Below are 27,349 nucleotides of genomic sequence, written 5' to 3'. Positions count from 1 at the left end.
TAGGGAAGTGGGGCTTCTATTCATTATATACTTCCTTATCCCACCTCATGGCTCATAGTCCATTTATGCACAGATTATCTCCCAGTGCTACATGTCTATTGTCATACTTTCCCCTCTATTTCCTCCCTGCCAGAATACTTTCATAATATTTATTATTAAGGAATGTTAGGCATATTTACAGTGAATAGTTCCTGTAACTAACCTTGGGTATTTTCAGTGGACAATTCTAAACCTTTTGTCTATATACTAAATAGATGCAGGAATGTCTTGGTTGTGTTTGGTCGTTCCTGGTGTTTTATAGCCCGTTGGAGTAATGGTCATATTGGTTATTCAACAAGTTAAAAGTTTGGAGTTGGATACCGAATCTAAGACTTGTTTTGAAATGTAGAGATTTTCTAATAAATGGCAGGATCCTTGTCTCTGTGTTCTGATATTTGGACATTTTAGGGCATCTTCAGATTTTTTCTTATACTTATAGGGGACTAAAATGTTAACCATTTGGGGGGGAGTTTCAAGAGCAGAAGTGGTAGTTATGGCACAGTAAAGAAATGCTGAGATATCTTTTAATGATGCGTACTTAATTGCAGAGAGCATTAAGCAATTCATACTAGGGATGTAAGCTACTTCTTTCAGTTGTCAGTGGTTTTCTATGGCTGGAAACCAGTAAACTCATCCTGCTGAAAGAATGGCCTCTGTCAGTGGAACAGGAAGGGAGTGATTCCTGCTCCCCCCTGCAGCCCCCAAAGCTTGCTCAAAATATCCTCCAGGGAGTTGGGAGATGTCTCGGAGGGAAGAGAGGAGGAGAAAGTCTCGTTGAACAAGGAGAAGTCTGCAGGTGCAACATTGGATTCTGCCCTAAATAGCCAATTGTTGGCTGGTCTGCTTCTTCTCCAGTGTGACAAGAGTTAAAAAGGGTTGAACGACAGATTGATACTGGCTTTAAGACTTGCAAGCCTAGCTATGGGGCATGGCTTGTAATGATAGATGTTAATTATACTGAGCCAAACTACATATGACAGTGGCAAACCCATGCCTTTGAATCTGAGAGTACCTGAATCAGGTCTAAAGTGGGGTATGGAAGAACATAAGAAGAGATCTGCTGGATCAGATCAAAGGCTGTCTAGTCCAGCATTCTGTTCCCACAGTGGCCAATCAGATGCCTACGGGAAGCCAGTGATCAGGACAGGAGTGCCACAGCATGCTTCCACTCATGATCCCCAGCAACTTTCCTTGATACTGGAAATAGCATATAGCCGTCATGACTAGTAGCCATTAATAGCCTTATCCTCTATGAATTTGTGTAATCTTTTAAGGCTGTCCAAGTTAGCAGTCATTACTACATCTTGTGGTAGTGAATTCCACCGTTTAATTATGCAGTGGGTAAAAGAGTACTTCTTCTGTGTCCTGAATCTCCCACCGTTCAACTTAATTGGATGACCCTGTATGCACAGGCGTACACTCAAAGGTCCCCTCTCTGCAGACATTTAGGCTGTACATGTAGATGCCAGGGGGAGGAGCTACATGACCTGTGCAAGAGCTACTTGCTGTGCTCCACTCCTTGCTCACATGTTTACATAAACTGAGTCTAATGCTTGAATAGGGTATGGATGATGGAGGGGTGGGCAGAGAGTTGTTAAGAGCTTTGAAACCTGTCCATCTCAACTTTAATGCCTTAAGATGTGTGCAATATTATGTTTGTGTCCATTTCATAGCTAAGATGTTTCCTTATTCACTGTGGCGCTGACATGCATTTAACACTTCCTTTGCAACATTTGCATCCTACTTAAGATAGAAGTGTATGCTCATTCCTATCTTAAATAAACCACATTAGAAGTGTCCCTTAAGGGTAGGTTCACACTCCCCCCCCCCCCCGCTGACACTGAAGCATATTTAACATTTGATGACTACGCTATTGGTGACAATTTGTACATGTGAAACAGCAATCATGGATCAAATCTCTAATACATTTTTCACATAGACAGCTGTGAATCCTCATGGGTTAAGTAGGAAGTGATGATGAAGATGCGGAAGTGTTGGGCTCACACTAGACTGACATTTTATAGGATTAAAGTGTATTGGATTTTGATCCTTTTTTATTGATTTATGCTATCTATCTAATCACGCACTACAGGGAATTACTAAGAAATGATTGCTTGTGTGATTAGTATTGCCAGCATCTAGTATGCCAAATACTGTAGACAAGGTGTGCCTCTCATTAAGAAATGGGAAAACACATGAATATGCTGTACTTGCTAAACTGATATACTTTTTATGGACAAAGGAAGGAAAATACCACAAAGGATTGGCAACCTTATATTCATTATTGGAAGAACATGGTCATGTATATGTTTTCTATCTATTCACAATACTTTTTCTTAATATATTTCTTGCTATATTTTCAACTAAATTTACCAAAAGCAAGTGATGAGATACCTAGTGATGAATATGGATATGTGAATCAATGCTGATTCTAGTACCACTTGAAACAGCATGTAGTACATAACATACAAATGGCTTCACATTTATTTTTCCCGTGGTGCTGGAATGGGCATACTACATTTTGCATATATTTTTCTGGTGCATATTAACATACAAAGCAACCCTTCGTGTCTGAGTTTGGGAATCTGAAAATATATAATTCCAGAGAAGTCGAAATACCTTGGCTTGTATGTGTGGGCATGACTAAACTATAATTGCTAGTGGAGATCATGATAACAGCTTCAGCATGAATGATCTGATTAGTTTCAGGCCTCTTGCCAAAGAAAATGAGTCTGTTCGAATGGTTTTCCAGTTTGAAATGTCCCTTTTTAATTGGCATAAAAATAAAGGAGCAAGAAAAAGTTACTGCACCCATCATAGCAACATAGGAATCTCCTGGCCAAGGCCAGGTGAAATGGAAGTCTCCCTTTTGGGATCTGGTGTGATGTGTAAATACTGCAGGGAAATCTGAATGACCTGTGTAGTATTTACAGGATTGTATAGCAGTCGGTGAGCAAGACCTGCCTTCTGGCAACAGTACCTGTTTCCCACAGTCTGGCATGTAGCCAAGAAGTACACGGGGGGGGGGTGTTATATGGGGACTTTGAAATAGCTTTCCCCCCCTGCAGTTGCATTAGTGCATAGTTTTGAAGCAACACTTTGTCTTTTGATTTTCTCTTTGGCTGTGATCCAGCCCCTTGTGTTATGACTTGTCTCTTTTTCTCTGCCTTTCAGACGGCTGCCTTTGTGCCCTTTCAGTCGACTAGCCTGTGTAGTGTAATGTGCTTCACTGCTGTGTTAATCTGGCAAGAAACATGGGGGGGGGGTGCCTCTTCTTAACCCCCCTTCCCTTCATCCATTCTTCTTCTCTGCCCACAGCTATCAACAGACTGGCATATGTAGAAGTCAGAAGGGATCTCTTGGTACAAGGATACTTTTGCTGTAGAAAACTTGAGATATTCATTTTAATTATGCCAGCCTCTGAAAATAATCTGTGTTTGCTGTTGGTATGGCTCGTACATTCCTTCAGTTGAATTAGAGTGTGTGTGTGTGAGTGTGTGTGTGTGAGAGAGAGAGAGAGAGAGAGAGAGAGCACGCGCGAGGGAGGGAGGGAGGGAAGGAGGGAGGGAGGGAGAATGAATGAGAGAGAGGAGAGGGGGTGGAGGCATTTTGTATAAGTCACCCTTTCCCAAACTCGTACCCTCCAGATATGCTGGACCACAACTCCCAGCATGCTGGCTGTGGTATACTGCGAGTTGTAGTCCCACACATCTGGGGGCACCAGGATGGGAAAGACTGATATAAACCATCTAAAAAGAATGGAAGAAGTCTTCCTATTATGATTGCCTCTTACCCTTTCTGTTTGGATATAACAGCCCTCTTTAATTATATGGGAATCTACAGACCCAACGCCTAAAGCTTTTCAGCACTAGCACATGCCAGGAAGGGAGCAATGGCATGACACTGCAATCAGTCATCTCTTGCAGGCCTGAGAGAGAGAAGGAAGTTGTAGCTGAGCCTTCAAGCACTTCCAGATGTTTCGCAAATACTGAAAAATAGCCAAAGCCTCCACCATGAAGAAGTTACAATCTATACATTCATCACCAAATTTCTAAGATATTAAACAACCAAAAAATCAACAGTCAAGTCGGAATATAAAATATCAAAGGAATAAACAAATGAATGAATAAATAAATGCAACAAACATTTTACAGATACATGTAACAACTTTTATAGCCTCAAAAATTAAAAGCAAGCAACTTAATGCAGGAGTGGGCAGAAAATAGATCTCCAAATGTTTTGGACTTCACCTCCCAGCATTCTTGACCATTGGCCATGCTGGCAGGGGTTTCCAACAGTCAAAGTCTCAAACATCTGGAGATCTACCTTCTGCCCACCTCCAACATAATGCATCTCTAAAGTAAATAGATGTGAAAATGGTCATAAACAGACGCCAGGAACATTTTTCCATCAGTCCTCATCAGCATGACCAATGATCTGTGATGATGGGAATTGCAGTTCAGCAACATCTGGAGGGCCTCAGGTTCCCCACACCCTCTAGAAGGGTTATTCATGTTTTATCAAAAATATTGCAATTATACTTTAGCAAAGTGCTGCACAGGGGCAGAGAATAAGTCCATGTGCTCATCAACATACAGAATAGATATGCTAAAGGCAAATGTTACAGAGAGAAGTGAGTTGTCAATAATCATTCATCATATCATTGTCAGAGTGGAGTCTAGAACCAAGTGCTTCAGATAGCTGTTAGTGTAAAGAATAAATCTGGGACTTGCTTCTTTACTTTGGGCTCTTCGCCATTGAGCCATGGATGGTCAGTTATCTAAACCGATCTAATCCTTAACTAATGTCAGGAGGTGGCTGATTTGATGCTATCTCAAGGGGGACTATTTAAACTGCTAGCTTGAGAACTTTCACTGCTGCTAGCTGATGCTCCAATATTGGAAGCCCTCTTTCAAGTGTAGATGAGACTCGTTTAAAACCAACTTTAAACTAGAGAACTGGAGTTAGAAAAAGAGCGAATCCCATTACCTAGAAACCTGTAACCATGGGAATTATGGAATCTGCAACTGGATGTACATTCACTGTTATGTTTGAATGTGTATTGGCCCCAGGAGTGTAGCCAAGTCAACTGTAGTGTTAGAGGGGCCTAGAGATCCATAATGCTTGCTTAAGTTCATTATTGGTGCAATTCCCTTGCTAGTAGGCCTCTGAGTATGTGAGATGAGTCAAAGGCTGATACATTCCACACTAACAAGCTAGAAGATCTTATCAAGACCGGCCTGGGAAGTGAAGTTTGTTTGTCTTAAAGCTGCAGGTGGCTGTGCTGCTATGCTAGGAATGAACGCTAGGGGGTGCCTGCTGCTGTCATGCTGCCTCACTGCAAAGATGTATGGTATAAAAACCATTGTACCCCATGGCTCTGGGTTCAGAGAAGCTGTCTTATACAACCGTTGGGTATGTCTGCATGCTGTAAGTTACTCAATAAAGTACTCCTTGTAAGTAAACCTGGATCTGATTTATCACTATCTTGGCACCTCTAAATTAAGCGTTTGAAGCCTATGGCCGGGGCAATACAATTGGCACAGCGAGAAGGGTGCCAAGACTACTGCTGTGTTCAGATTCCAAGGGAAGGAGGATGCGGTTGTCAGCGTGTTAAACTGACTCCCAGTGGTCCTGAGCGGACCGGGAGCAAGGCCAGAGGTAGAGGAGGACTGTACACCAGTGGGTCTGGAAACTGTTGAAATCTCTGCAGCTGGAAAAGTGGTCAGCTAAGGAGGTGCAGGGTGCAGGAACTCTGGCATGGCTGTTGCCTACAGTGCTGCAAACTGTCGGGCAGAAAGAGTTAGAATGGAGAGAGGAAACATTAGAAAAGCTCAAGGATGGGCTAAGAAAAGAGCAAGATTTAAGGCTGTTAATTAGAGAAAAGTTGCAAGACAGCCTGGCCTCTAACAAGGTGTGGGAGCATGAAGCAGGGATGTACGAAAGTGACTTAAGTTTTTGCGGATTCTGTTCATGGGGGGGGAGGTGTTCCGTCCCACCCCCCGGAATCCTCGACAGCCGGCTCTGCTCTGCGGCGGCTCCGCAGAGCAGCCGGCCAGGCCAGGGCCATCCGCAGCCAGATTTCCAGCCGCGGTGGCTGCTGGGTAAAAAAAAATGGCGTACGCAAATGGCGGCCGCCACCATTTGCATTCCTTATTTTCGCCGTCTTAGTCTACGTAAATATTTACGTAGACTATTACGGCGAAAATAAAGGGGAATGCAAATAGCGTAGTGGGTGCTATTTGCGTCCCTTTTTGATTCGCCGTTTTAGCCTACGTAAATATTTACATAGACTAAGACGGTGAAAAATAAGGAACACAAATGGCGGTGGCCGTAGCCGCCGCCATTTGCATACGCGTTTGTTCTTTTTTTTAACCGGGATGTGATAGTCTACGTAAGTCTTTAAATAGCCTATCACATCTCTGTAAAAAAAAACAAAAAAAACCCCAAACGACCAGACTGCAAATGGCGGCAGCAGTGGCCGGTTGGAAGACCAGCTGCCGAAGCCAGAGCCGCTGTCACTGCCGCCCAGAACATCCGCCCCAAGTAAGTCTCGTCCCGGGGGGAGGATCCGCGGGGGGGGCGGCAGGCCATTCCGCCACAGATTTCGGGGGGCCAAATGCACTGGCATTCGGCCTCACCGAGATCCGTGGCGGAATTCTCTGACATCCCTAGCGTGTGGTTGAAGAAGTAGCCGTTAGCCTGGTATGCCGAGCTCGGAAGAAGTGCCTACAGCGTTCCGAGGTGTGCAACATCATCACCTCACCTGATTGGGATGAAATCCGTAAGAAGTAGAAACTGAAGATGAAGACCCAAAAGATGAAGAAGAGGAATGGAGTGAAGGTGAAGAATCAGTGCTCCCAGGGCATGGGCTACACCCCTCCTAGAGCGGAGAGTGCGCCAGAGGATGGTCCCAAGGTAGAATGAAGCAGAGAGACCATGTTGAAGATCTCTGTCAAGGTAACAGTGTTTAACTGTAAACTGTGTTAGAATTTCATAGAGCCTGTAGTTACTGACCATCATCTATATGATTTCTGAAGAGTGTAACCATTAAGCTTTTGCCATGAGATTCCCTGCAATAAAGAAATCTCACTGATTTGGGTGTCCAGTGTTGGACTGCCTGAGTGTGTGCGCTGAAGAGGTCGAAACCCACGGCCGGGGCAATACAGAATGGAGAGTATGTTAGGGAACAATCCTATGGACTGTGCCCTCACCTCTCAGAAGTCCCTGAACCCGTGGGCTTCTGAGATTCCTATGACCTGCTGGGGTGAAGCCAGCAGGGCAGGAGGAGCGGTGGAAGCAATCTTCACCTCCCCACCCTCCAATCTCCTGTATTTTCCCTAGACAGGCTTTTCAGTCCATCAAGCAAGGGCACTTCGGAGGGAGAGTGAAGGAGGCTTAGGATAACTCATAACCTGGCCTCTCCAGTCTTCTCCCCTCCCTGCCCTTTTCTCCTCCGAGGTCACTTTTCTGACCTCGGAGAAGCAGCCAGCGCTGTTCTGAGAGGGGGAGGGATCTGGTGTTGGATCTCCGACTGCCCCGCTGAAGTCAGAGTGCTGTCTGCAACCTCAGAGGGGTTTCCTGAGCCATCCCATGGTACCTGGGATGGTCCCCCATGGACCATATGATTGCTCTCTTAGGAAAGCAGCCTTTCCTTTTCTTTTGTCAAGCATTGGAGGACAGGGGGTAACCTTGCAGCTGATTCTAAAGATGACACTGAAAAATTATTCTGTGAAGTCATTCTACGAAAGGACTGTTTGGGCAGATTCTCATTCCATATCAACATTTTTATTCTGTTAGGGGCAAAACATTTGATGTTGTTGACCTCCTGTGCTAGAGCTGTGGAAGGGCAAAAACTTTTTGGACTTCCAGTAACTATTTCAGTGCACTTTTGCGCTTTCTCTTTCCTGTTGGTTCAACTATAGGCAGCTGAATTGTATCTGAATTGTATTGGGAGCTGTGTTCCGTGTGGGGATATTTAGTTTTTAATAAATCAGAAACTGTTCTTGTAATGAAAGCTGGAGGTTTTAGTTTCTTCTGCTTGCTGCCTTTGAGTGTCTGCATAATGTTTGAAAATTGTTTCAAAAATGTTTAGAGATGGGCATGTTGGAAATATTTTAGGTGGCATTTCATAATTGCAGAGTACCTCAAAGTGCATTGATAATGGAATCCTTAGTGTAAATTTTATATAACTTCAATGAATATTGCTGCCCTTGCAAGTGTGACTTTGTTTAATTGCATGTATTATTTACAGGTATCCATTCCGTGTATGAAGGATGATATTTAAATGAGATTTGATAAGCTCTTTAATCAAGGTCCCTAATTTGGAGCCATAGTTCCATGAAGCCTGTGGCATAACGCCCTAGTTCCCATGCCCTACTGTAGTCTGTAACTAACCCTGTAACTGAAACAATTGCATATAGTCAAATATATAGAGCATATGTTACCTCTACTTTCCTCCCCTTCCTCTGTTGTTTCCTCTGTGTCAAATTTTAGTTTGTAAGCTCCTTGGGGCAGGTACCTGTCTTCTTGCACTCCATAGAAGCCATACACACTGAGGGCACATCATCGCCATTATTATTATTCCATAATATAATATAATATAATATGTAATATGATGATGATGATATTATCCATTCAGTCGTGTCCAACTTTTGGCGATTCTATGGATCATCTCTCTCCACGTATTCCGATCTTGTACTGTTTCTTTGAGCTGTTCCATGCTCTGGTTGGTATCAATTTTGATGGTATCTAGCCATCTTGTTCTTTGGCAGCCAGGTTTCCTTTTTCCACTAACCAATCAAAGCATAATTGCTTTTTCTAGTGAGTTCCTCTGCATAAGATGGCCAAAATAAGTCAATCGCAATTTCATGATTTTTCCATCCAATGACATGTCTGGGTTTATACCTTCCAGTACTTGCTTATTTGTTATCTTAGCTGTCCAAGGAATGCACAGGAGCCTTCTCCAACACCACAGCTCAAATACATCAATTCTCTTTCTGTCTTGTTTCTTCATTGTCCAACTTTCGCATCCATAAGTAACTATGGGAAACACGGTGGTACAAACTAATCTGCATTTAGTTGTCAAGCTGATGTCCTTGTTTTTCCATATTCGGTTCATGCTTATCATTGTTGCACGACCGATTGCAATTCGACCTTTTATTTCTGGGCTGCATTCACCGCTATGATTGATCTGCGATCCTAAGAAAATAAATTCTTGTAATTTTAATGTAATATTATATGGGCCTATAATTAAGGTGGTATTGATAGTTTCCTGTTTGGCAAGAGTTGTGTACCTTTCCTGTTTAGAAACAGAAAATGTATAACCTTGAAAATGGAGAATAGAGATGGGGATTTCTGAATTTTCTAGGTCAGGGGTAGGGACACTTTCAGCCCAAGGGCCACATTTCCTAATGACCTTTCAGAGGTCTCATTCCATCAGTGGGTGGGACTAAGCCACATAGTTGCATATGTCTACACCGTGTTCATATATTTCAATACTGTCCTCCCTCCCAAAACAGAACTCATTCTCCTTCCTTCTGTGTTAGCTGCCCCTTCATCTCTACACCAGCCTAAAATCCCGCATTTAAAACAGGCCTTTCTGCTTCCGTTTTAAATGTAGGATTACAGTGGACTCCCTTTACATGTACTTCCTTTCCCTCTTCGCTTTCCCCCCTCCTTCTCCCCATTATCTGAATCTTCCACATGTTTCATTGATCTAGTGCCTCTTCTTGAGGCTTTTCCTTTTTCACGGCGGGGTAATGTGATAGCTCATTATCTCTGATCTATTTAAAAATGGAATAAAAGCTCCATGTGAAGAAGCCCTTAGGCCGCAAGAGTGCTCCACCCAGCTTTGTTTGAGCCCTAGAGGTTACTACCCTTAAAAAAAAAAAGGAGTTCCTCTTACCAGTAAAAGGCAGGCTAGCAAAAGATTTCCCAGGTCAGAACACCACCACTACTCCTTCTTCTCCCCATCCCCTTACCAGGCGGCATTGTAAGAAATCAGTTCTCCTCCACCCCTCATTTTCAAAGGTGGGCAACTTGCGGCCCTCGAGATGTTTTGGCCTACAGCTCCTATCAGCCCTAGCTAGCATAGCCAATGGTGAGGCATTATGGGAGTTGTAGGCTAAAACATGTGGAAGGCCACAAGTTGCCCACCTCTGATGTTACACCATAGGGAAGCACCACCTGAGCCAGCTACAGCTACATATCTAAGCAGACAAAGAAGCAAGTGTGGCTGGAGCTGGCTTGGGTGGCTCTTGCGCAGAAGCCCATCGCACTGGCAAAGCACAGGCAGGGTGCTCTGCTTCCATGCTGACTGTGGAGGCAGCGAAGCCACTTTCTCTGTGGCCAGTACGGAAGTGGGTTGGGCTGGAGAAGCAGGGGCAGAGCGCTCTGCTTTGCCAGCCCAATCTCCACTGCCCTGTACCCTGCTTCCATTGGCAGAGCAGCGTGGGTTGTATTACATGAAATATGAGCAGTTGGCGTTTGATGGGAAATTACAAGAGAGCACATGTTAACCAAGCCTTAATTGTTGGTTAAAATTAGTGACTGTGACTTAGATCCGCAACATTCCCCTTGTTACTTATATCAACAACAGTAACCAATAGGAATTTCTAAAACAAATGTCTATTTCTAGAACAAATGTCTGCTGATGCTTAGGAGTCGCATGCTGGGGAATTTTTTAGGAGTGTGTGTAGGAAGAATGAGGCTGGGATACCTAGTGTAAGATAAGGACTCTGTTCTTGACAAACGGCTTGTAGTTTCTTTCTGCGTTTCAATGCCGCCTTTCTTCCAAGGCATGCAAGGCAGCAGACATTGTCTCTCCCCACGCCCCTGTTATCTTGACAGTCCCATCAGGAAGGCCAGGCTGACTTGCCCAAGGTCATTCAGTGACCATCGCAGCTGAGCGGGGATATGACCTCAGACCTCCACCATCTAAGTCTGTTGCTCTATTCACTATACCACATGGGCTCACTTTGACCTGCATCACATGAAACATGCCACAAAAATACATATATGTATGCAAATGAATAAGTGAAGCTGCTATAAACTCCATCTGTACTGCAGCTGCTCTTACATGGCGCACCATTTTTGTGTAGTGGCTTGAACCATGCAGCAAACTACTGTACACGAATAATGTGCTGTATAGAATTGTTGCCACCTAGGCCAGGGGTGGGGTACGTCAGGTCCAGGGCCCAAATCCAGCCTTCCTGAAGTCCCAGTCCAGCCCTCCAGGGTTCCCCAGATGGCCACACCCCCTTTCCCTGACCTATATCCTTTCCACTGAACTACAGCCACTGATGGTTTGCATTTTTGGCCCTGCCCCCTTTGCCTTATGCCCCACCCACAGCTGGAATGTGACCCCTGAGAGTTTCTCCAAAATAGAATTTGGCCCTCGGACTGAAAGAGGTTCCCCACACTTGCCTGAGGTACATCTTCAAGGCATCTCTACTTGGCAGCTGGTTTCGTGTGGACTGAGTAACTCCTGTCAGTTTCTGATGGTTCTGTGCTCTGTGATCTAATCATCTGGCTGCCTCAAAGTGAGAAGGGCAGCCATTTTTTTTCACTATAATTTAGGACTATGCCCTCCCACCCCTGCCACACACACGCATGTTTACACATGTGGGACTATGCCCTCTGCCTTCCATGCATTCAGCAGTATGGGAAGGGATGTAGCTCAGTGGTAGAGCCCCTGCTTTGTATGCAGAAGGACCCAGGTTCAGTTCCTGGCATATCCAGGTAAGGCTGGAGAAACCCTTGCCTGAAATCCTGGAGAATCACTGCCAGTCAGTGTTGACAACGCTGGGCTAGATGGACCAATGTTCTGACTCAGTATAAGGCAGCTTCCTGTGTTCCAGTAGTATGAAAGGGGCTGTACATGCATACAGCTGCATGTGCATAGGACCCTCCACATGATTTCAGACCTGCACCCTCCTCCACTTGTTCAGTGAACACATAAACATCTGCATAGTCCTAGTGTCTTCTGATAGCAAAGGCCATGTAATACCTCCTTTCCCCCCAGTCCTGTAGGAGTCTGGATACTCTCTCTCATTTAGGAAGAGGCCTGTCCCGCTCTGAATATAATCAGAAACACATTTTAATGCACGATTTGTCTTTTATAGTTGCTACGTGTGCGTTATGTAATGTCATTTTGTAAAAAAAAAAGGTGTAACTGCTCCTGCTGTCACTGAAGTTCCAAGATAAAACTTAAGAACAACAGTCAAGTCTCCTAAATATTATTAATGAACATTTATATATTTGCTTAATGGTGCAGATTAGCAATGATTGATGAGAGCAGATTAGATTTTAGTTGTGTTGTGTTAATATAGCTTACCGAACTTGGGTTTTGTAAGTCTCTTTGTTAAAGCCCTGCTAGCTTAATTCTTTAAATTCTTTACCTTTTTGTTTTACCAGTCAATTGTGTATTCAATATTAGTCCTACTTAGAATAGACCCATTGAAATAAATGAGACAAAAGTTAGATTAACATTGGTTCCAACCGCAAATGTATAACTTGCTGTTGTGGGAGGCTGAAAAGGCAACATAATTCATACAGACAACACAGAATTCATAAAACTAGCATTATTTGCCATCCCAGAAAAAAATACAGCTGTAGTTCATTCCTTCGCAGACTTTTTATTCTTTCAAAACTCTTGCCTTTGTCACACGTCCATCTGATGCCTTTATACAGAGATTTCACACATCAAGTGGCCTTCTCCATGAGTGATTTACTACGAGGTTGCTGCGTTCAGAGGTTCAGAGGTCATTCGACGTTGTGGCCATCCCGCAGCCACCCTGGAGCTTATCGCGGAAAAGTCGGATTTCCTGAGACTACTTATAGTTAGGGATGTCAGAGAATTCTGCCACGGATCACGGTGAGGCCGAATGCCAGTGCGTTTGGCCCCCCGAACTCTGTGGCGGAATGGCCTGCCCCCCCGCCCCCCCACGGATCCCCCCCGGGATGAGACTCACCTGGGGCAGATCCCGCCGCCATTTCCACTCTGGTAAAAAAAAAAAAAAGAAAGAAAAAGAAAGACGTGATAGGCTGCGTAAAGATTTACGTAGCCTATCATGACTAGGTTTAAAAAAAAAACATGACGTGATAGGCTACGTAAATCTTTACGTAGCCTATCATGGCTGGGTGGGTTAAAAAACAAAGAAACTGCGTACTCAAATGGCAGCGGCTACGGCCGCCGCCATTTGCGTTCCTTATTTTTGCCCTCTTAATCTACGTAAATATTTACGTAGGCTATGATGGTGAAAATCAAGGGGAACGCAAATAGCGTAGCGGGAGCTATTTGCGTCCCTTTTTGATTCCCCGTTTTAGCCTACGTAAATATTTACATAGGCTAAAACGGGGAATCAAAAAGGGATGCAAATAGCGCCCGCTACGCTATTTGCGTTCCCCTTGATTTTCTCCGTCGTAGTCTACGTAAATATTTACGTAGATTAAGAGGGCAAAAATAAGGAACGCAAATGGCGGCGGCTACAGGCGGCCATAAATGGCGGCCATTTGCGTACGCGGTTTTGTGTTTTTTTTACCCAGAGCCCTCTGCGGCCGGAAATCTGGCTGCGGACGGCTCTGGCCTGGCCGGCTGCTCCGCAGAGCTGCTGCGGAGCACAGCCGGCCTCGGAGGATTCCGGGGGGGAGGAACGGAGCGCCTCCCCCATCAACATAATCCACGAACAGGTAAGTGACTTTCGTACATCCCTACTTATAGTCCGATTATTTTCCTTAATTCAGCTTGTCTGTGCTTCTCTTGTGGTGTGCACCACCCTCTGCAATTACTCTGGCATGATAGCCCTGCCCAGGGGTGTGTCTTTCACCTCACTGACCCCGGTCAAGGGGTGTTTCCCCAGTGCTTTCCCCACCTGTGTTTCCTCGCTTTTTCCACCACTTCAGGTCTGCCATCAGAGTTCTTTGCTACCTTGTATCATTTACTTTACCTTGCTTACCACTAAACTCTGGAGGCCATCCCCACATGTGCTCTGAACTTTTTGAACAGCCTTGAACTTTTTTTAAAAATTAAAGAGTTAAATCGAAATAGCGCTTTTCTCGGCAGTACCTACACCTCCCCCAAGCCCATCTTGCTATCTCAGTATGTCACAAGCCTCATTGACCACAATGAGAGTTATTTCTGAGAAGACACCTTCCCCAAGCTGTGCCCGGTTCCACCATTTAAAAAAAAATTAATTAATAGAGTAATCACACAATTACGTGATCGAGCAATTGTGTGATAGAAGCATAGTGAGATGAAAGAAATTGCCCATCCTGAAAGGAAGAAGTTAAAAAATCACACCTACAAACGGGTTTTGAACATCACTGTGTCACTATCATGCATTTTGTCCACCAATACCTATGCTCCGTAATAGTGGCATAGATAGATAGATAGATAGATAGATAGGGGGTATAGATATTGCTGGACAAATGCGCGATAGTGACAAAGTGAGATAGCAGTTTTAGAGGGGGAGAAATAAAAAAAATTGGCAGAATCAGGCATAGCTTGCGGAAGGTGTCTTCTCAGAAGTAACTCCCATTGTGGTCAATGAGGCTTGCTCCCTAAATATTCATGCTGTGTTGTTTTACTGTTTGCTTTGTTGAAAGGAAGTAATTAATGGGGTGGGGAGAGAAAGAGAATGATTTTTGTCAAGACCATAGCACAGGAAGATACGTCTCAGGATTTTATCGATTAACAAAGGATCTGCAGCTGTGTTTCTTTACTGTTTGCTTTGTTGGTGTAAGGAAGTAATTAATTCTGAGCTTCAGTCCATTGCATTGCGGGAGTATCAGGGAAAGGAGAAAGGAGAGCCTGGGGTGGGTGGCTTTCTTATTGGTTGAGTGGCCCTTGCCAGTCTGATGATGTTTACTCCAATCCCCCCACCCCACCCAGAAGTATGTTGTGTGAAGTGACTTTACTGGTGGGGTGCACTCAGTTGTGGAGCCCTGTGCAGACCAAAGCACACCAGAGCCGATTCCTTGAAAAAATCTGGGTAATCCTCCCTTTGCTTCTCCTTCCGTTGTCAGGGAGACACCCCCCTAGTAGCATAAGCAACTTGGAACTGTTTCTAGAGCAAACTAACTGCCTGTTCTTTCAATGAGTCTCATTCAATTTAACCCCTTATCAGTAGCACCTTCCTTTTGAGTGTTCTCTCCCTTTTCTAAGGGAGGGAAGAAGAACGCCTGTGAAAACCAGTCTGTCACATCCAACTAGTTCCTTTTCACCCACTCTGGAAACCTTATGTACATATTCAACAAGGGGGACTTGGCTTTAACTATGTTTTCTGTCTGTACCATTGGGAGTATTGAACTTTGTCAAACCCCCTTTTCCCCTTATAATAGTAACATTTTGATTAATATCTCTCTGCTGAGTGCTTAGTACAGTCCTTGTGAGGGTGTGGCACCTAGTGGTAGCATTGAAGAGATGCCATTTTGGTTCTCCAATTTAAATTCATACCTCAGATTATACAAGGCATCATGTGTTCCTTACTTCATATTGAAATGCTTACTTCATATTGGAACCCTATGGAATACCCTTCCAACTGAGATCAGTAGCACCTATGACTTTTCTCTTCAGGCAGGCATTTCCTAAGTGATGTGTAAATTCCAGCCAGTGTTTTATTGATCTGCCTGTTTTTACTATAACTTTTGTATTTTGTGCTTTACGTTATTGTACACCACTCCATTAACTCACAAAGTGGAGTGGTTTATAAGTTCTATAATAAATAAATACTGACACCAGCATCTCTCCCCTGCCCCCCAATCTGGCTCTGTTTTCCCCCACAGGAGATTTAATGAAACTGCTCAAGGGGAGTTGCCACAATGCAAATAACTCTGGAAGTATTGTCACTAAGAATTCTTGATATTTCTTAACCACAAACTTTGCATAAATTAAATAGAATTACTTTTGTGCAATGTGAGCAAGAGTGACATGAACAAAGTGGTGACATGCTCTGTGCATTATGACTTATTTCATTTGCTGTACATAGCAGGGTTTATTGGAACTCAAAGGAGCTCATCCCTCTTTGTATGGCTGCATGCAGCTTCCTGTTGAAGGGGTAATGAATGGTGTATATGTATTTATTATTACTTCTACCCACCTTTCAGAGAATTTTGCAGGCAATTTACAAATAATCCCCCCAAATGACAATTTGTTTATTTATTTATTTATTTATTTGATTTATACCCCACCTTTCTACCAAAAATGGCATTCAATTAAAACATTGTAAGCAAACATATACATATTAAAAAAGCATTGTATACAAAGCAATGTAGAATCACCAGTACAGATAAAACATCTCATTAAAAGGCATGGGAGAACAAAAATGTTTCATGGCACCAAAATGACATCATTATAGGCACCAAGCACTCTTCCCTGGGGAGAGTGTTCCATGATTAGATGCCACCACAGAAAAGGACCTTCCCCCCGTAACTACCCAATGGACTTCAGTTGTGGGGACTACTCAGAGAGGGTCCTCAGGTAAAGGACTGTGGGTATTTCTAGATGGACGGCTCCTAGCACTAAACGGTAGATGGCATTGTGCAGCTATTCTGTCTTTTCTTAACATATTTTCCATAGTAAGCAAAAAGAAGAAGCGGTAGGAAAACACCTGAGGGTTACAAGTGGAAGACATCTGGACACACGCACATACCCATAAAATTCTGCAAATGTGGCAGGCCAGTGGTGTGATAAAACCTTGTATCCCTAGTGTACAGACAGGCACATGTGAAGACAGGCAATCTTTCAGGCTCATTCCCAAGACTAAAGGGCTTTGAAAGTCAAAGCCAGCACTTCCAGTTGAGCCTGGAAATGGACCAAGAGCCAGTGTGGTTGATGAAGCTTAAGACACCCGGTCCTGTGTAACTCTGGAATGGCTGAGCATGGGGCCTTAAAACAACGTCTCCGTTTGTGGAGAATGCTACAGTCCAGCTCTGTGATTCAACCTTCCTCTTTGCAGGAATTTGTATTGAGCTCTTTCTGGTCTGGAAAACAAGTTTGCCTTTCTTGCTCCACACCCACTGACGAGATTTTTTTTTAATGTCTTGGTGCTGCCTTTCAGGACTCTGCAGAGAAGAAACATTATCTCCCTCTAATTCCCTTTTGTGTTGCTGAGTTGTTTCATCTGCTGCCTGGGTCCTGCTGAACTGCAAACAGATTGAGTATTCCATAGCCACTTTGCTTTTTTGAGGCTGCATAACTTTGGGCAGGCGTGCTTTGAAGGTTGGCTCTGGCACTGCACACTGAACACCTATTGTGCTGCTGGGATAGCACATTGCTTTGCCATCTCAGCCCACTGCTGGCAAGACCCAGTTTCTCACAATCCTGGCTTTGTACTGCCCATGAGCCAGAATGACGGATACGTGAGACTCGCTCCCATGGCTGCAGATCCTTAGTACAGTTAGTTAACCCCTGTGGAGCGACTGCTCCTCTTGCAATGCTGCCTGACCGCTTGTGCTGCATCTCTAAAACCTCTTTTACCAAAGTGGCAGGTCTCAAGACATAATAACCTGGTTAGCCTTTTGTTTGTGGAAGCAACTTTAACTTGGGCAGTAGCTTAAATAGGTGGAGAGAAAATCAGGTTTCCTAGGATTGTAATGACCCACTTCTCTGCTACAGCCTCTCCTTGAACATGGCCACTGCCTTAATTCAATTCCCCTATCACCACAGGTTCACCATTATATTAAGAAAAAGATGTGTAACATTTTACTTCTCTGTGTGTGCTGCAAGCAGCAGATGAGCTTGTTATCTGCTAAATGTCAATCTCAGGTGCCCCAAAAGCTTCCTTTTTGTCAAACCATAACAGCCTGCATCCATCATCTTTACTAGAATTGTGGGCATATGTGGCTGTTTGCATTTTGGCTCTGGATTGGTGGCTACGTCTTGAAAAAGGAAGGTGGAACCTTGATAGTTACTTGCATCCCAGATGACCTACCAGCCTGTCTTCAGAAACGAATGCCCTGGATTTATTCCTCTTCCACACACCATTTCTCAAAAATCTATCTCTGTGTATATATAACAAAACAAACCCAAACCCCCCAAACTCAAACATAATATAAAAACAATTAAAACTACATAAAAGCTAACAACATACAAGTACAAATAAAGAGCAGCAATCAGTAATTTAAGAGGCTTGATGGAATAAAAAAACCCTTCAAAAGGAGACAAAAGAGCTAGACAAGCAGACCTTCTGTGAAAGGGCATTCCACAACTCTGGGGCCATCATAGAGAAAGTCCTACTCCTAGTTGATGGCAGTCTAGCTTTCCAAAATGCTATAGAAATAACTAATCTGGCAAGGGCTTGAAAGAGCAATAAAAAATACTTGTATTCTATAATGGACATGCTTCCTAGTCTTATTCCTTTTCTAAAAATAATATAATAGACTTGAGGTATATCTTATCTTCACTTACGGTGTCTGCTAGTGTGTTTGTCCCCAGATCCCTGGCCTGCCTGCATGCCCTCTATTATTCCTTCTGTATCAATCCTCCTTATTTGTGGATTCATTTTTTTCTAAGCAACAGGAAGTTGGGTGGTGGCAGCAAAGGAGAGTTTGAGACTAAACTGGAACAGAGAAACTTCTGCAATGATTCAACACCCCCCCCCCCCCGTGACAAGGAACCATATGTACATGAAGTGCCCCTTTGTTGTCATCATTGGAACTGTACTATCCAATTTTATTTCTAGTTCATATCTATCTCTGCTGCCAAGTTCAGCTGGGGGTGTAGGGAGGGGGGAAGAATATAATAGGCACATAGCTCTTCATTCTTGTTTTGCAATCAGAACCCAAGCATTTGTCATTAATACAAACTTTATATCTTTGGAATAATGTAATATGCTGACAAAGAGAGAAAAATGCATGTTAAAACGGAGGAGTGTTATTATTTTTAATCGAAGGGAAAACAACATGCACTCCATTTCCCCTGTCAGAAGCGAGTGTCCACTTCTTAGTTGCCTTTTAAGAAATTAGGTTCTAAAAATCTTTGCCGTGAATATGCCTGACTTATTTTTGTTGTCCTCACTCAAACCTCACATTAAAGAGCTGACAACTTTGTACTTATGCCTACCCCAGGAGATGAGGCAGCTCTAAGTCTAATAGCGCAGTCCTGAGCACTGAGAGAGATACAGGTCTGAGCTGGACTAAAAAAGGCCAGATTATTTGCTTTTATTAACAGCTATAATTATATTACATAATACTTCACTTTCTGTGTCATGTGGTATGCTTAATATAGTTAACTTGATGTCCCAAATATCCTAAACCAACTTTTCCTAATCAGTGTGCTGACAGTTCCATGGGACTTCGGACTCTGGCCTCATCCATCGGCCAGAGAACCAAGGGCCACTGCACTCCCTGTCTCCCAGAAAGACCATTATGGCAAGGGGGAGACCAACCTAGCCCAATACATCGATCAGCAATGTCTTTGCTTGCTTTCCCCTCTTCCCTCCCAATCCCTTTTCCTTTTGTGTCATGTCTTTTAGATTATAAGCCTGAGGGCAGGGACTGTCTTAATATTAGCCTTTGTAAGCCACCCTGGGAGCCTTTTTCAGGTGAAGAGTGGGGTAAAAATGCTCTAAATAAATAAATAATATAAATTGTACCCTCCAGATGTTTTGGACTACAGCTCCCAGCATTCTTGACCATTAGCCATGCTGGCTGGGGCAGCTGGAAGTTGAAGTTCAAAACATCTGGAGGTCACCAGGTTGGGGAAGGCTGTCCTAAGCCTACCTATTTACCATTTCTTTTTCTTCATAGAATGCTATGTAATGACGGTCTTGATTGTTCTGGAAGTAGCTAGTTTCAGGACTGGCCCTGGCTGCAGCAGCAGAGTGAAGCGACTTTCTTCAAGAAGCACCATGGAGGTGGCGGTAGATGACAGCAGGAATAGTTGTTTGAACGATGCAGCAGGATTTTTTTAAGTGTTGGCCTGAGTGGGTGTGGGATGGGGGAGATGCCATATGAATTCCACTTCAGGCAGCAAAATGTCTTGGGCCAAATATGTTATGTATAAGGGAGCATTGAGTGCTCCTTAAACTGAAAGCCAGTCTACAGAATTATGTCCCTCTGACATGTCTCCTTTTTGCTTCCATTTAGGTATGACTCTGGGAAGGATGGTTACATTGACCTTATGGAACTGAAGCTAATGATGGAGAAGCTTGGTGCACCTCAAACTCATCTGGGCCTGAAGAATATGATCAAGGAAGTGGATGAAGACTTTGATAACAAACTCTCTTTCCGTGAGGTAAGTTCCAGCCAGAAATAAATGTCATGCAGAATTAAATGAGGAATAAGAATGTGGAACTTTGCCACCACATCCTCTTTGTCCCTTCTCAAAATGTGTATGTCTCCAAGTTCCTTTTTTTAAAAAAAACCCAACACATTCTGTTTTGAGTAGTGCTGCTTTACTGAAAACTTCAGCTTGTGGAACACTTGAAGGTATGAATAAAACCAGATAAACTCCTAAGGGTGAAATTCAGCAAAACATTTATATAGGAGGCTGTTCAGTGCAGAAGAGCGTTGAAGGATCTCAAGGATCTTGGCATGGAGAAGATTCTCTTCATACACACGATCTCATTCTTGGAAGGCTCCTGTTTTAAAGGCTCCTGTTATGTAATAGACATCTAGACTTGGATCAAACAAGTGCAATAAGTAGGGCTAGAAATTACAGATATGGGAAGAAGGAGCTTAAACAAAATTCTGCCAGTATCAGGTTAAAGTTTACAAATTTAAATTGGAATGTAAAATTTCAGCTTCCAAACCTATATTTTGGATAAAATTTGATTTAACCTAATTACAAGAATAATCTAACAGATTGAATGGAAGCTTTCAGAAAATGGCTTGTCAGAACTGATGCCAGATTTCATGTATCAAATATATTCCAATTTAAGACCCTGATATCACAATTTCAGTTGCAACAGGGAAATTGGATCTTTGCTTAATTAGACTTTTAAAATTGATGTTTCTGATTCCTGTGGTGAACTATGAGCATTGCATTAGAGTCCTTTAAATCCTTCAGCTCCATGAACTGGGGGCCAATTTAGATATTAACATCTTAGGCTGCAATTCCATCTCCACTTTCCTGGAAGTAAACCTCACTGCAATCAGTGGGACTAATGGCTAAGTAGATATACATAGGATTGTGCTGTAAATGTGGAAATGTATAGAACTAAACTGGGACTTTGCAAGATGAAAGTCATGCAGTATTTTATTTCATTTATCCATTTGCTTTAACAAGGATCTCAAGATTCTGAGAAGAGTTGCACGTATGAGATTTTCTAAGGCAGATGTAAGACTGTACTGGAGAAGCTTCACTGTTAATAGTGTTGATGTGATTTTCGTATGCTTGTCTCCAAACAAGAACTGGAAACCCATTTCAAACGGTGATGTCCAAACTATGGTTTGTGCGAACCATAGGGCAGTATCTAGCACTGCCTTTGTGCCAGTGGGATCAGTCCTAAGGCAAAGAGGAAGATAGTTGATTCCTGAAACAACCAGAATCAAGTGGAAATACTCATTTCTGGAATGGGGCAGGTTAGCAGGGCCCACCAAAGGGAGTGCCACTGACCTGTCCTGTTCCAGAAACCAGTGTTTCTGCTGGTTTCTGAGGTTTCTTTTGGAAGTCTTGCTTCCTGTTGTGCTAGTGGTTGGTACTGCGGGCACAACAGAACTAGTGAAGATGCAGTGGCAGTCTGCCCGATCCAGATGCCATGGCAATCTGTGGTTTGTTCACACTAGGAAGTGGATGAGTTAATTAGCACACGTGAAGTCAGTGAATGAATGACTTCAATGAATTCATCTTCTGACCATTTCAAGCATAAATAAATATGTTGAAGGAAAAGACTTTACATTACGTCAGCCTTAAACGTTACGTCAGCCTTAAACGTTACGTCAGCCTTAAACGTTACGTCAGCCTTAAACGTTACGTCAGCCTTAAACGTTACGTCAGCATTAAAACATTACAATAAAAAGCATTGGGGGAAAAGCTTGTTGTTGTTGTTCAGTCGTTCAGTCGTGTCCGACTCTTCGTGACCCCATGGACCATAGCACGCCAGGCCTTCCTGTCCTGCGCTCTCTCCCGGAGCGTGCTCAAGTTCATATTCATTGCATCCGTGATGCTATCTAGCCATCTCATCCTCTGCCGTCCCCTTCTCCTTTTGCCTTCAGTCTTTCCCAGCATCAGGGTCTTTTCCAGGGAGTTTTCTCTTCGCATTAGGTGGCCAAAATATTGGAGCTTCAGCTTCATTATCTGTCCTTCCAATGAGCAGTCAGGGTTGATTTCCTTTAGGATGGACTGATTTGACCTCCTTGCAGTCCAGGGGACTCGTAAGAGTCTTCTCCAGCACCACAGTTCGAAAGCATCAATTCTTCGGCGCTCAGCCTTCCTTATAGTCCAGCTCTCACAGCCATACATTACTACTGGGAAAACCATAGCTTTGATTAGACGGACCTTTGTCGGCAAGGTGATGTCTCTGCTTCTTACTATGCTGTCTAGGTTGGCCATAGCTTTCCTCCCAAGGAGCAAGCGTCTTTTAATTTCATGGCTACAGTCACCGTCTGCGGTGATCTTGGAGCCCAAGAAAGTAAAATCTGTCACTGCTTCCATTTCTTCCCCTTCTATATGCCAGGAAGCGATGGGGCCAGATGCCATGATCTTAGTTTTTTTAATGTTGAGTTTCAAACCAGCTTTTGCACTCTCCTCTTTCACCCTCAACAAGAGGCTCTTGAGATCCTCTTCGCTTTCTGCCATTAGGGTGGTATCGTCTGCATATCGGAGGTTGTTGATAATTCTCCCAGCAATCTTAATTCCGACCTCTGATTCATCCAACCCGGCATTTCTCATGATGTACTCTGCATATAAGTTAAATAAGCAGGGTGACAATATGCAGCCTTGTCGTACTCCTTTCCCAATTTTGAACCAATCGGTTGTTCCATGTCTGGTTCTTACTGTTGCTTCTTGACCCTCGTACAGGTTTCTCAGGAGACAGGTAAGGTGGTCTGGTACTCCCATCACTTTAAGAATTTGCCACAGTTTGTTGTGATCCACACAATCAAAGGCTTTAGCGTAGTCAATGAAGCAGAAATAGACGTTTTTCTGGAATTCTCTTGCTTTCTCCATGATGCAGCGAATGTTGGCGATTTGATCTCTAGTTCCTCTGCCTCTTCTAAACCCAGCTTGTACTTCGGGTAGTTCTCGGTTCGCATACTGCTGAAGCCTAGCTTGTAGGATTTTGAGCATCACCTTGCTGGCATGTGAAATGAGCGCAATTGTGCGTTAGTTTGAACACTCTTTGGCATTGCCCTTCTTTGGAATTGGAATGTAAACTGACCTTTTCCAGTCTTGTGGCCACTGTTGAGTGTTCCAGATTTGTTGGAATATTGAATGCAGCACTTTAACAGCATCATCTTTTAGGATTTTAAATAGCTCGGCTGGAATACTGTCATCTCCGCTAGCTTTGTTGTTACTAATGCTTCCTAAGGCCCACTTGACTTCACTCTCTAGGATGTCCGGCTCAAGATCAGTGACCGCACTATCATGGCTATCAGGGACATTCAGATCTTTCCTGTATAGTTCTTCTGTGTATTCTTGCCCCCTCTTCTTAATCTCATCTGCTTCTGTTAGGTCCCTGCCTTCTTTGTCCTTGATCATGCCCGTCTTTGCACAAAACGTTCCCTTGAGATCTCCAATTTTCTTGAAGAGATCTCTAGTCTTTCCCATTCTGTTGTTTTCCTCGATTTCTTTGCATTGTTCATTTAAGAAGGCCTTCTTGTCTCTCCTTGCTATTCTCTGGAACTCTGCATTTAGTTGGCTATATCTTCCCCTTTCTCCCTTGCTTTTCGCTTCCCTTCTTTCGTGAGCTACTTGTAAAGCCTCATCAGACAGCCACTTTGCTTTCTTGCATTTCTTTTTCTTTGGGATGGATTTTGTTGCTGCCTCCTGAACAACGTTACGGACCTCCGTCCATAGTTCCTCAGGCACTCTGTCTATCAGGTCTAATCCCTGAAATCTATTCCTCACCTCCACTGTATATTCATCAGGGATATGATTTAGGTCATACCTGAACGGTTTAGTGGTTTTCCCGACGTTCTTCAATTTAAGCTGAAATTTCGCAAGAAGCAGCTCATGATCTGAGCCACAGTCAGCTCCAGGTCTTGTTTTTACTGACTGTATAAAAACAGCAATAAATAAAACCCACACATTCATTTGAGTCTATCAGCCAGACCATTTTTCTAATTCCTTTTTCCTTATACTGGCTGCCTTGATTGCAAAAAGGGCAACCCTCTGGGACACAAAAAAATTAGAGCCTCATAAAAGAAATAACCATTTCTCCTTTGCTGACCAATTTCTTACGTGGGTCAGGAATACGGCTAAAAAGTGTTCCCTACAGCTTGAGGATGACATTCAAGTAAATAGTGTGCCACATCTTCAATTACAGAACGACTGCATATGCATAGTCTGTCACTCAGTGGGAAGCTTCTGAGCCTTCCCTGTAGCATCATTGTATCCATCATCTCAAATTGTAAACGTGTAAAGGCTACACACTGTCCCTTTCCAGACCAGAAACCAGGTACTTCTTGAAGTGAGGAGTGAGCAGGCAAGCACAAAGCACGTTAATGATGGCCAAGTTATAGTTTGGCCATCATAACATCTGAACCAGGCAATTGTGTACAACTAGTTTTCTGCAAACTTAGGGATGCAGAAAGAGTCTTCTGTCCTTCTACCGTGAACACTGGGAGTAGGCCTTGAGGGGTTGCCAGGTACTACCCAAAGGACATTTCCAGATAGCAGCTTCCCAGTGCCCCAAATTCAGGTGATCTGGCATCGTACTAGGAAAAGAGGGGGTAGCCCTGGAAAAGGCAGGTACTTCTTTTGCCCAGACAACCTACATATACTGTGAGGAGCAAGCCACATGGACTGAAAGTCTGAGGTTATCACACACTTTCAAAAATAAATTTTAAAAAATCCTAGATTTTTCTTGTGTGCTTATACTGGAGGGGAGAACGGTTTGTGTCTGCTTTGCTGCCATGTAACAAGAAAAGAAAGATACTCCAAAGCCCTTTGGAATCGTGCATTGAAAATTATCTGCAAACTAACATTAGCTGTATTGTTGTATGAACTTGCATCCGCTGTGACAGTTTGAAATTACCCTTTAGAACTCGTAGTGTAAACTTGCTGTCATGTTAACAGCCAAATGTGCACAAGGGACTATTTGACACATCCCAGCAAACCAACTAGTCTTGCAATAGGCTATGAGGAGCAGTTTTTGTTATGAAATTAAGAGGAAATGGTGCATGTAGAAGAACTAAGAACTAACCCGTCTCATTTTGCTGATGTGAAAAGTTTTGTTCTCATTTTATCTAAGTCAGAGATAGCTGTACTGATTGTTAACAAATTTCTCCTCTTGCAAGTGACACTACACTCAGCTGTTTCCGTTGTAGTTTGCAAATGTGATCTTCCATAGCGATGTGGTTGGAGGTTTCATTTGCTGCATCTGCCCCTCAGGAGGTGGTGATCAGATTCAGACTGACATGAATAAATTCCTTAGGGCGCAATCCTATGCATGTTTAGACAGAAACATGTCCTACCACTCCCAGCATTTTCCATCCTGGGAGTTGAGAGACTTTTTTCTGTCTAAACATGAATAGGATTGCGCCTTTAACTGTAGAAATAAGAGTAGAAGGGCTCAAGCTTTGGGGAGGTACCTTCATTGGTACTCAGTACCTTCATCATTAACAGTATTATTTCTTATTAGCATGTGATTTGGCAAATGTTCTCAAAGCAATGTTTTGGTGTGCCCATTTCCAACTCTGTTTTTTACAAGAACAGTGTTACCATCCTAGAAAGGAATGACCAGGCTACAGTTATCCATGTTTTAATTCTAGGCTTCATTACTGTAATGCATTATGTGTTGGGCTGCCTTTGAAAAGTATTTGGAAACCTTGGCTGAGGCAGAATAAGGCAGCATAGCTGTTGATCAGGGCTGGCTGGTACAGTCATATTACACCTACACTCAAGAAACTTCATTGGCTTCCAGTTTGTTTCTGGGCACAATTCAAAGTGCTGGTTTTGATTTTTAAAGCCCTAAATAGTTTGGGACCAGGGTATCTGAAGGATTGCCTGCTCCCATATGAACATGACTGACAATGGAGTTAATAATCAGAGGCCCGTCTCTGGGTGTCCTCGCCTGAGAGATTAGGCCAGTGGCTATAGGGGAGAAGATCTTTTCTGGTCTTGCATGCCAGTTGTGGTACTGCTTCCCAAGGAAGATCCACCTGGCACCTTCACTATTGTTGTATTAGGTGGCAGCCAAGGTCTGTCCTGTTTTCTTGTGGTTTTGGTAGGTATTTTGTTTGTGTTTGGGGGTATGTGTGTGTCTCAGCTGCTGGCTAGAATCCCTACTGTTGTTTCTTACCATATAATGTTATCTGTTATTCTATGGTTTTATTATACTGCTAAGATTTTATTTAGCTGATTTGAATGCCAAGTATGGCAGAACGGGGGCATACAGAGGAGTGCTACTTGATGCCCCAGTTACCACTACAGCGGCGACAAAAGGGGTGTGGCTGCAGCAACAGGAAGGAAAAGCAGGCCACCTAGGATGCTTCCAGGTGGACAGCTCCTAGTGCTACTAATCCAAAGCAGCTCTTCTGCCTTTCCCTCCTGAACAAATTTTTTGGTAAGAAAAAAGATGGAAGAAGTGGTTGGGCAAACAGGGGAGGGATATAAATGGAAGACATCATCTGGACACTCTGTAAAATTCTGTGTATAAGGCAGGGCAGTCACAAAATAAAAGTCTTGTCTGGAAGCACCCTCAGGCTGTGGAATATTGGCCCTTCCACCCCCTGAAAATGTTCTCTGATTTTCCAGAAAACTCCCTCCTGGCTAGGTCATTGTTTTATATTTGTGTCTCTCTCAAAAGGGTGCAGGGAGCTGCCTCCTTGCTTCTTCATAACATGTTGTAAATACAATTCATTCTGTGTTCTTACAGTGTTATTTTGGCTTACACCAAGGACAAGTAGGATAGAACACCTTTATCCAACTCTGCTTCTGTTGTACCTGCCAGTGACAGTGAGCAAATGCTTGGAAAGAAGTTGAGATAAATGTCTTAATAATTCTCCTTTTTTCCAGTCAGATGACCATCCATGCAATGAAAGTGAGTGAGGGGGCTGTTCTTGTCTTCAGAGCCTGCTTTTTTTCTCCCGAGCTGGTTTTATGATAGGGATGGTGAGCACTCCTTTTTTCTGGGTTTAGCGCTGACCATTGAACTGCAGCCCAAGAACATCTCTTTCCTCATACACACCTACAGGCATGCAGATA

General features: G+C 43.4%; 1 protein-coding gene across 1 annotated transcript in view; it reads left to right on the top strand.

Annotated features, from left to right (window-relative positions):
- Positions 1–27,349, top strand: part of EFHD1 (EF-hand domain family member D1) — a 47,926-nt gene that overhangs the window by 7,695 nt on the left and 12,882 nt on the right. Inside the window, exon 2 of the mRNA XM_084846809.1 lies at positions 20,128–20,275. Within this exon, the coding sequence (XP_084702935.1) occupies positions 20,128–20,275 (148 nt within the window). The remainder of the gene's footprint in view (positions 1–20,127; positions 20,276–27,349) is intronic.

The sequence above is a fragment of the Heloderma suspectum genome, chromosome 3 (assembly GCF_057233095.1).
Source record: "Heloderma suspectum isolate Gila_16-S chromosome 3, 16-S_ref, whole genome shotgun sequence".
Taxonomy (NCBI): Eukaryota; Metazoa; Chordata; class Lepidosauria; order Squamata; family Helodermatidae; genus Heloderma; species Heloderma suspectum.
Note: the sequence above shows the minus strand (reverse complement) of the source record. Positions and strands in the feature narration are given on the sequence as shown.